This window comes from Gekko japonicus, unplaced genomic scaffold, assembly GCF_001447785.1.
Source record: "Gekko japonicus isolate JY-2015 unplaced genomic scaffold, Gekko_japonicus_V1.1 scaffold893, whole genome shotgun sequence".
NCBI classification, from domain to species: domain Eukaryota; kingdom Metazoa; phylum Chordata; class Lepidosauria; order Squamata; family Gekkonidae; genus Gekko; species Gekko japonicus.
Genome location: NW_015170302.1, coordinates 948 through 11749, shown reverse-complemented (window position 1 = coordinate 11749; position 10802 = coordinate 948). Strand labels below are relative to the sequence as shown.

At 52.1% G+C, this 10802-nt stretch overlaps 1 protein-coding gene across 1 annotated transcript in view; it reads left to right on the top strand.

Moving 5' to 3' along the window:
• LOC107116084 (Golgi integral membrane protein 4-like) overlaps positions 1 to 10802 on the top strand; it is a gene marked incomplete at its 3' end in the record, with an annotated part of 47462 nt that overhangs the window by 36284 nt on the left and 376 nt on the right. The window contains exons 7-8 of the mRNA XM_015417946.1: positions 3725 to 3807; positions 8292 to 8444. Coding sequence (XP_015273432.1) covers positions 3725 to 3807; positions 8292 to 8444 — 236 coding nt within the window. The remainder of the gene's footprint in view (positions 1 to 3724; positions 3808 to 8291; positions 8445 to 10802) is intronic.

Genomic DNA, 10802 nt, shown 5'->3' with positions numbered 1-10802 from the left:
GCTTCAAGAGGGAATTAGATAAGCATATGGAGCAGAGGTCCATCAGTGGCTATTAGCCACAAGGTATAGATAGGGACTCTGGGGCAAGTGATGCTCTGTCATCTTGGTGCTTGGGGGGGGTCAACAGTGGGAGGGCTTCTAATGTCCTGGCCCCACTGGTGGACCTCCTGATGGCACTGGTATTTCTGGCCACTGTGGGATACAGAGTGTTGGACTGGATGGGCCTTTGGCCTGATCCAACATTGGCATCTCTTATGTTCTTATGTTCTAACTCAATAGAAAATCCTTGAACCAAGGTACATAATCAACGTCGTCTCCGGATTACTTAACAACGTTTCAAAGAATGGATCTTCTTCAGGAGATATTATAGTGGTGCCAAAGCTCTCAGTTTCATAAATGTTAGACAACAAGTCTTAAGAATATTAAATTCAGATAGGATGCTGATATCAATTAACATTCGGGCTCAAAATATGCTGCTATGTTTCTACTGGATCCCGGCCACACACATCTGGTAAGGTTGCCAACCTCCAGATGGGGCCTGGAGGTTCCCTGGAATCACAACGGATCTCCAGATGACAGAGATCAGTTCCTCTGGTGAAAATAAGAACATAAGAAGAGCCTTGCTGCATCAGACCAATATTCCTTCTAGTCCAGCACCCTGTTTCACATAGTGGCCAACCGGTTTCTCTGGACGGCCGGCAACAGGGCACAGAGGCCGAGGCCTTCCCCTGATGTTCCCTCCTGGCTCTGGATGTGGAGGTCCCCCTCAGTCACCATGGCTAGTAGCCCCCGATTGACCTCTCCGCCATGAAGCTCCCTAGTCCCCTTGTAAAGCCGCCTACCTAAGCTGGTGGCCATCACTACATCTGACAGCAGATTCCCCTTTTGAATCACTCATTGAGACCCAATGAAACACGTTGGTGCTTGGGGGGCAACAGCGGGAGGGATTCTGGAGTTCTGGCCCCACTGGGGGACCTCCTGAGGGCACCTGGGTTTTGGCCACTGTGTGACACAGGACTGAATGGGCCCTTGGCCTGATCCAGCATGGCTTATCTTATGTTCTTATGTTTCATGCAGTGATGCTCTGTCTTCTTGGTGCTTGGGGGGCAACTGTGGGAGGGCTTCTGGAGTTCTGGCCCCACTGGGGGACCTCCTGAGGGCACCTGGGTTTTGGCCACTGTGTGACACAGAGTGTTGGACTGGATGGGCCCTTGGCCTGATTCAACATGGCTTCTCTTATGTTCTTATGGGATGGATTGGCTCAGGAAATTGTTGTGGGGAGGAGGCTGGAATGGTCAATCAGACCAGATTCATACAGCCAAGAGACAGCGAAAAGACCTTGCAGCGAACTGCAGCAGTGGTGAGTGTTTAGTGCCCTAGAGGACTCCTTCTAACTGTTTTCAATTAGAGGAACAGCTGTTTTCTCTTTGGTAATGGAGGCATTGAATAGGGCTGAGCCAACCCAGGGGGCACGCTCCGTGAACAGCTTCGCCCCCTGCAGAGTGACTCCCCTCTTTGTCATTTATTTGGGGAGGCTTGACAGAGGGCCAAAGGATTTACGGTCCAGACCATTCAGATATTCCCATTTCCCCCTGAAAAGCAGCCTTTTCTCCCTGCTACCTCCCCACAAAAGAAAAAAACACAGTCTCTCTCCAATATCACTGGGAAAGTAGTGACAGCAATCCCTTTTCCACATGGCCAGTTCTTCCAGGAGAGGCCTTTTCATACCTCCATCGGGTTGCTGCTTCGTTGCCATACAGACCCACACCCTGCGACGGCGCCTCTCCTGGCTTGTAGCTGACGGTGGGGCGATTGGGGGCTCTGCCCCCTTCCTTAGAGGGTTTGCCCCCTCCCTAAAATGGTCCCCTGCTTCTTCCCAAAAGCATTTAAAGGGACCCTTTGAGAGGAAGTGGGGGGTGGCGTGCACCCCTCTCCCTCCCTCCAGATTTAAAGGGCCCTCCAGCTGATCAGTGGGCCACGTGCACCCCGCCGATCAGCTGAAGGGCCCTGTAAATCTTGCAAGAGAGGAGGGAGAGGGGTGCACGCCGCCACCCCCTTCATTATGGCAAATAATGGCAGCCCAAAAGCCCCACCAGAAAGAAAAAATTGTCCCACAAGCCACAAAATCCTGGCTACGGGCCTGCGCAGGATTTTTTTAACTTTGGGGGGCATTTAAATAAGTCGGGGGGGCACTGTGTCGAGAGCAACGAGAGAGTGAAAGGTTAAAAAAGCGGAGAGAGAGAGAGATAGGGCTGGAGTAGGGAGCAGATGTGCCCTGTGGCGTGCCTCGCCCACAGCCAGCCAGCCAGCCAGAGGTACACTGCTGGCAGGCAGGGCAGGGCAGGGTGGTGGCTTGACACGGTGCAGCCATGGCACATGAGACAAATAGAATAAACTGGCTGGATGGAAAGTTGGGAGGCCTGGGCGGTAAGGGGAGGCTGGCCCCGGAATGTCCCCCTGTAGCTACGGGCCTGGACCTGGGCCTCTCTTCCCGGGAAGAGTGCCGTCGTCCCAGAGGCAATGAGATATGCAGGACAATAATGCCACTGAGGGATCTGACACCATGAATTCAGGCAAGCAGAGGATTCGTGGGCTTTCGGCGACACCTTCAAAGAGCCAAGGAGCGTCGGCTGCAGGGCAGCATCCCAGTTTCCAAGAACAGAAGACCAGTTGGGACAAAATGGCACAAATGGAACGGCTGATCGGGACTGGGGATGAGGGATGCCAGCCTCCAGGTGGGGCCTGGGGATCTCCTGGAATCAGAGCTCATCTCCAGACCACAGAAATCAGTTCCCCCAGAGGAAGTGGAGGATTTGGCAGGTGGACTCTATGGTATCAGAAGAACATAAGAGAAGCCAATGCTGGGTCAAGCCAATGGCCCATCCAGTCCAACACTCTGTCATACAGTGGCTAAAAATGCCAGGTGCCATCAGGAGGTCCAGAAGTGGGGCCGGGACTCCAGAGGCCCTTCCCACTGTCCCCCCCCCAAGCACCAAGAAGACAAGCATCACTTGCCCCAGACTGAGAGTTCCTATCTATACCTTGTGGCTAATAGCATCACACCCCACTGAGGCCTTAGGCAAATGTAGCCCATCTGTAGAGTGGGGAATGACAATATTGGCCAACCTTACAGGGCTGTTGTTAAGACTGCAGCAAGGTAAAGTGGCCCAGGCTTGCTTGGCCTCGTCAGATCTCAGAAGGTAAGCAGGGTTGGCCCTGGTTAGTATTTGGGTAGAAGAACTCTGACGTGCAAAGGCAGGCCATGGCCAACCACCTCTGTTTGTCTCTTGCCTTGAAAACCCATACGTTGCCTGCAACAGAAGAAGAAGAGGAGGAGGAGGAGATTGGATTTCTACCCTGCCCTTCACTACCCGAAGGAGTCTCAGAGCAGCGTACAATCTCCTTTCCATTCTCCTCTCCACCACAGATACCCTGTGAGGTAGGTGTGGCTGAGAGAGCTCTTCCAAGAACTGCTCTTGGGAGAACAGCTCTGAGAGAACATGTGACTGACCCAAGGTCACACTAGCAGCTGCATGTGGTGGCGTAGGGACTCAAACCTGGTTCTCCCGGATTAGAGTCTGCACTCCTAACCACTACATCAAACCACTACACCAAACAGGACACCACTTTCCACCTGCAGTGTAGGTGAAGCATTTTAAATGCTGAAAACTTTCTCTAAATGCAAATGTCGTGATTAAACTTGACCCGGTGTGCTCTCTCGTAGATACGGTCTACAAGCTGCGGGAAGAGAGCAAACTGCTTCGAAAGGCTCACCAGGATGTTCATTCCCAACTTCTCAGTGCGCAGGTAAGGCTCTTGGAACGCCATTCTGCCAAATTAGAATGGGGGGGGGGAGTGTTTGGCCAGGCATCAGTGACAGGGCTGGGCCAAAATAGGCCTCCAGCTATTACTGCCCTGTTTGCAGGCTGGGAATATTTTCTCCCTCCTCCTTGCCGGGAGAGATTTTTCATGGAGTTTTGCAAACAGGGACCAAAGCGTTTCCCAGAGCAGGGTCAAAACCGACAAAACACCATCGGATCTGCAGCTGGATCTTCCCCAAGAGAACATGTGTTCATGCAAGGTCCTAACTTGGATTGGGCTCATGTGGGGAGAAAAGAAAGGATCGAAACTTTGCTGGCTGAAACTGACCAGGTGTCGCACTGTTCTGGCCAGGCCCGTAGCCACGGTGGGGCAAAGCATGGCAATGCCCCCCCAACTTGCCTTCCATGCCCCACAACTTCACCCTCCTGGTAATCCTTTTTGGGGGGGGGCAATTTTTCCCTTCTGGCCCTTAAAGGGGGGGGTAGATTCCTGTCTTGTTTTTTTTTTTAAGAGCTAATCAGCAGTTTAGGGGGGCTTGGTTAGCGAAATCATGCAGGTGGTGAGATGGGTTAACCTTCCCCTCTCCCCTCCCGTACCCCTCTGACCTGAAGTGAGCCTTTTGGCAACTGTAATTCGGGCGCTGGAAGGTTGGGAATTCCTAATCTGATGCTTCTTGATGATGGCAACCCGTCACTGTCGCTTGGATCAATTCCTCTCCCCGCCCCTGGATGGTAAAATGAGGGCAGGAGAAGCTGTGGCCTCACTCTGATTGGCTAAGCGGCACTGTTGTGAATCCCGCTCGGATCTGGCTTTGTGAAGACTTCAAAGGCCTGTCCAAGGGAGGATGATACATCTGGGCTTTGCAACTGGTGTGTGTGGGGGGATGGTGTCCAGCAGAAGCCGGTAGACCTTTTGTGCTGAAGGACAGTGGCGAATTAGAAGCGGCACTGTTGTGAATCCCGCTCGGATCTGGCTTTGTGAAGACTTCAAAGGCCTGTCCAAGGGAGGATGATACATCTGGGCTTTGCAACTGGTGTGTGTCCAGCAGAAGCGGGTAGACCTTTTGTTCTGAAGGACAGTGGTGAATTAGGGAGAACAGGTGAGCGATGGAGACTTATGTGAAATCTTTGGCTCCCCGACCATTCTTTGGAACCAATAAAGTCCATGATGGCACTTTTGACTCTGCCGTAATGGTTAGCCAGCCAGACTCTGACGGAGCTCTGCAGAGACTTGGGGGACGATTTTGGGAGGCCAGTGGCTTCCTGAGATCCCTTAACTGGGGAGGGGCTGTGGCTCAGTGGTAGAGCAGCTGCTTGGCAGGCAAAAGGTCCCAGGTTCAGTCCCCGGCATCTCAAGTTAAAGGGACCAGGCAGTAGGGGATGGGAAAGATCTCTGTCTGAGACCCTGGAGAGCAGCTGCCAGTCCGAGTAGACAAGGCTGACCTTGAGGGACCAAGGCTCTGAGTCAGTAGAAGGCAACTTCATGGGTATTCGCGAACCTCCATGTGCTGAAGCATGTTGTTCACTATGGATAAGCCAAGTGACCCAAATCAAGTTCTCCAGGGTCTTGGGCATGGGGGCGGATGGGCAGTTGGCCGAACGCTCTCCTTCCGACAGCTGCGTCTTGACGGACGCCTGCAACAAAACAGACGTTCTTTCTGAAAAGACACTTCGGCTTCTGTACTACCGTTTGGAAGGACCCAGAAAGACTCGAGCGCACAGCTGTTGAACTAGAGCAGGTTTTTTTTAAAAGCATGCTGAAAATAAAGGCAACTGGGTTTTTTTTTTAAGTGCATTTATTCTGTTCACTTTAACTCCTTTTGGCAGATGGTTCCTGCAAATACCCTCGGGATGTTTTTCTTATTTCTTGTTGTGCTTTGAATGGAAGCAGCACATTGTGCAGGGTATCCGGGAAATGAAAGGTCAGGCTAGAACCTTTCTCCCTAAAGTGCTTGATCAAAACTAATTTCTTTTCAGTTTTCGGTAATGGCCTGCTTCACCTACAGCCTGAAGTGGTACAGTCCACCCCACTATCTCAGGACTGTACCACGTCATTTGGCTGCGTTGTATAGACGGAGTCACCGGTGGTGAATGTTCTAAGGCCTGCCAGTTCTAAGGCTGCTAGAAACCTGAGGCTTAGACCCTGAAAACTAGGGGGTGGAGTCTTGGAGTTAAGAGGTGGTGCCTCACAAGGGTGTGGAGCCTGGAAAGATGAGGCGGAGCCTATTGATGCCCTATAAAAGGAGGAGGTTATGTTACTGGTCAGGGGAGGAGCCTCTCTGTGCCTGGTAGGTAGATGGGGCAGAGCCTCAGAGTATAGGGTAAGGCTCGTTAGTTGGTCGAGCAGACAGAATCTAGTCGGTCACGGAAGGAGTCTGGTGGTCTGGAACCCAGGCAGCATTCAAAGATGACCTCCTCTGCAGTCTGAAGCCGTGCACCCCAGTCAGCTGCCAGGCCAACTTCAAGTAGTGCTAGGGCTGCCAGCCTCCACGTGGGCACCTGGAGATCTCCCGGCGCTCCCGCTATTACTGGAGGGCAGGAAGGGTTGCCTTAGTGCTTAGTTCTTGTGACCCTTGCTTACATGCCCAGGGATATGCTGGTCGTCACTTTGGGGTCAGGAAGCAATTTTTCTCCAGGCCAGTTTGAACCTTGGGGGTGCGGAGGGGGAGATATTTCCTGCGTTGTGCAGGGGGTTAGACTAGATGACCCTGCAGGTCCCTTTCAACTCTATGGGTGTGGTCAGTCGGCGTGCTGAGAGCGGGTTAAACTGCTCCGGTTCTAACCGGATTATATTTGATCTGGATAATCGCGATCATGCTTACCTCCCTTATCCCGCCTCACTGCGCAGTCACGTCACTCCCCGGCGTCTACACTACCGATGTGCGGGAGCGTGTGTCGGTGGGTTTTAAAATTTTTTCTCAGTTTGCGCATGCGCATAGGCGCTCATCCGTAGAATGGGGGGGGGGGGTGAAACTACCATGGCACACGCATAGAACCACCAGGGCGAATCAATCTAATCCCTCCAACAAAAGACTTCCCTCTAAACGATTGACCCGAAAATGGCCGCCGTGAGATCCCGAACTCATCTAAACGCTAAAACAAGTGACCGTTTAAATGTCAGTTTTCTAAACATGGTAGCGGAGCTCCGCCTACGCGCACCGCCGACGCTTAAAAAAAAAAAGGCAAAAAGCGGAAGCCTCGGGCAGCTTTCGAGTGGGGAGGGGGTTTAAACTGGAAGTGGCTTGACACGGGAGGAGCGATCACACAGGGGGGAAATGCGGCTTTAAATGGGAGAGCTGAGAAAACACCACTTTGGAACCTGGTAACAAAATACTCCGGGTTAAAGCAGTTTTGAGCCAGAAACCAACAGCTGGGGACGGGAGGCAGATGTTGACTGTGTGATCGTGCGTATAAAATCTGTCGCTGAACTGTCATGACACCAGATCAAATGGCGCGTCTGAACTCACCCAAAGATTCTACTGTTGGTCTCCAGATGACCAAGTTCCGTTCTCCTGGAGAAAATAACTGCTTTGGAGGGCGGACTCTATGGCATTATACCCTCTTGAGGCTCCTCCCCTCCCCGAAACCCCACCCTCCCCAGGCTCCACCTCCAAAATCTCCAGGTATTTCCCAACCCAGAGCCAGCAGCCCTAAGTGGTGCAAATTCAAAGGCCATTCAGCGTCAGGGCTGCAGAGACTCCAACCGTGAGACTCAAGAGGTGGAGCTTGACAGCTAAGGGGCGGAGCCTAGCTAAGGGGTGGAGCCAAGCTAAGGGGCGGAGGCTGGCGAAGGTCGCCAGGTCCCCGACCCTGATACTTAGGAGGCGGGACTTGGTAATGTCACATAGAATGGCAGTATAGATGTGCATTCTTCCCCACTCTCCTGTGACTGGTAGCACATGGTATCTTCGCATGTGTGTAGTCAGAGTCATGTGGTTTTGAAGAAGTGGACTATTCCCGGGGGTCATTACGTAGAAAAAGATGTGCAGGAGCTCATTAGCATAACTCATTAGCATAACTTATTTGCATATGCCACACCCCCTGACATCACCGGAAGTGTGTCAGAAGGCAACACCCACCGCTTAGGCTCCACTGGACTGTTTTGGACTGCTAGCTATTGGGGGGGGGGATGTGCAGATCTGCCCTCGCAGAGGAGGGAGAGCTTGTACCTGAATAAAACTTGGTCTTAAAGGTGCCACTGGACTGTTTTGGATCGGGGGGGCCAGGGGAAGCTCTGCAACTTACCTGGCTGCTTCTTGCTCTGACTGAGGGCTGCTGGGAGCAGGGGGTAGGGCTTGTTGTGTGTGCCTGCTCCCTGGGCTCTTTACTGCTGGAGCTCCGCTCCTGTGTGCTCCTGCGGGAAATGACCCCTGACTATTCCCCCCCCCTATACATACCCAAACATTGTATATGCACTAAATGTGAATCATTTAACGTGACCGCCTGTGCCTCCTCTTGCCGCTCTTTCAGGCCCAAATGGACGAATTCAGACAGCTCAAAGAGACGCTGCAAAAGATGCCAAGTTTCAAGGAGGCAGGTGCGGCCAACGGCCAGCAGCAACCGATCCTGAAAGAACGGCCCCCCGGGGCCCCCCAGGGACTGCTGCAGCCTGCTCGAGAGAAGGTGCTCGTTCCCTCTTCTGAATCCTTAGTCTGTCACGTCTGCTTGCTTATGGGCTTTCTCTGTGGCCCGATTTTTGTCCCTTTTGCCCATTTGGTTGGGCAAACAAAAAAGTCTTCTCCTTTGCGGCTTTGGCAGGGCTCAGGAGCTCTTACGAATGATACTGCAACCAACATCACTAGCCTTCACATCACTAGCCAGTTTGGTGTCATGGTTAAGTGCGCAGACTCTAATCTGGGAGAACCAGGTTTGATTCCCCACTCCTCCACTTGCACCTGGCTGGATGACCTCGGGCAAGCCATAGTTCTGTCAGAGCTGTTCTTGAAAAGAGCAGTTTCTGTCAGAGCTCTCTCAGCCTCCGCCTACCTCACAGAGTGTCTGTTGTGGGGAGGTGAAGGGAAAGGAGCTTGTAAGCTGCTCTGAGACTCCGAGTGAAGGGCGGGGTATAAATCCAATCTCTTCTTCTTCTTCTTCACATGCCAGCTCAATATCCCCAAGGGGTACAGATCTCTGGCTGCGCAAACGAAACAGGTGTGGCTGCCTTGCGTGGGTTGAAACACTTTTAACAAGACCACCCATGCCAAGTGTTGCTTCAAAGCTCTGGGCCCAGTCCACCTCCTGTTTAAGAGAGACCTGTTTCCCCTTGGATTGTGTGATGGCATTAGGAGTAAGCGAGGGCAGACGAGGGCAAGTGAGGGCAGGAAAGTAGCTTACTGCTTTCTTCTCTCCTCCTCACAACGATCCTGTGAGGTAGGTGAGTCTGAGGGTTTGTGACTGGCCCAAGGTCACCCCGCAAGCTCCCATGACAGAGCGGGGGATCTGAACCTGGGCCTCCCACATCCGAATCCAATGCTCAAACCATTATACCACACTGACTTCCAACATGTTTTGAAAATCTGTGATGGGGAAAAAAGTCCAGCCATTAAGTAAATGCTGTATTACTTCTCCTTCCAGCCAGGCAAGAACGTACGAGGTGGGTGGGTGGGTAATAGTGGTTAGGATGTAAGTTAGAGTTTTGCATTAGGACTCGGGAGACCAGGGTTCGAGTCTTCACCCATCTGTGAAACTCAGGGGCACTTTCACACATACTAAATGACACACCTTCAAGCCACTTTCAATGCACTTTGCAACTGGATTTTGCTGTGTGAAATGGCAAGATGCACTCACAAACGGTCGCTGAAGTGGATTGAAACGGCATTATTTAACATGTATGAAAGCGGCCTCAGTGGGTAACCTTAGGCCAGACACTCTCTCACGCCCTTGTCTATCTTTTTGAGATGATAAAATGGGGGAGAATCATTCATACCATCTTGAGCTCCGTGGGGGAAAGGCTAGATAAAAATCTTAGATAAGTAGCTGCAATCAGTGTTCCCTCTAAGCTGAGTTAGTGTGAGCTAGCTCAGTTTTTTAGCCTCCAGCTCACACATTTTTGTCTTAGCTCAGGAAGGATGGCTCCAGAGCAAACTAATTTACGCGGCAGCGAAATTGCTCGCTCACAACTTTAATGCCAGTAGCTCACAAAGTTGAATTTTTGCTCACAAGACTCCACAGCTTAGAGGGAGCATTGGCTGCACGGTGTCTGCCTATCTATCACAGGGGCCCCTGTGGGCCCCTTTGGAATTCTGAAACTGGATGGTGGGCATCACCACAAAATGGCTGCCTCTAGAGGTGGGCCCAGCCACAAAATGGCGGCCACAAGATGTGGTGCCAACCACAAAATCTCCGGGAGTGATGTCATGCCCAGCGCTAAATAGTAACACTTCAGTATTTCAAGCGCAAGCTCTGTTTAACAGGATGCCTTTTTAAAATGAACATATTGTTGAAAAATATTTCCTTGTATACTCACCACATATCTTCAGTCATGCTGCTAAGATCCTTGTGCCGTGGTGGCAGTAAAAGGTAAAGGTTTCCCTTGCTCGAAAGCCAGTCGAATCCAACTCTAGGGGGCAGTGCTCATCTCTGTTTCCAAGCCGAAGAGCCAGCGCTGTCCGATGATGTTTCTGTGGTCATGTGGCCGGCATGACTAACCAAGGCGCACGGAACGCTGTTACCTTCCCACCAAAGCGGTGCTTATTTATCTACTTGCAGTTTCTTGCTTTCGAACTGCTAGGTTGCCAGGAGCTGGGGCTGGAGACGGGAGCTCACCCCGTACCGCAGCCCTTGGGCCGAACGACAAACCTTCCAGTCTGCAGCTCAGCCACCGCGGCCCCTGCTGCCAAATCAACTTCTTAAAAATCTGCACAGCCAGTCAGAAACTCTGCCCACACACGTGGGTGCCAGGAAAGGTATCACAGGGGCATATTGGTGCCCACGGGCGCCACGTTGGGGAACCCTGGACTCAGTCACCTGTCATTACTGCTC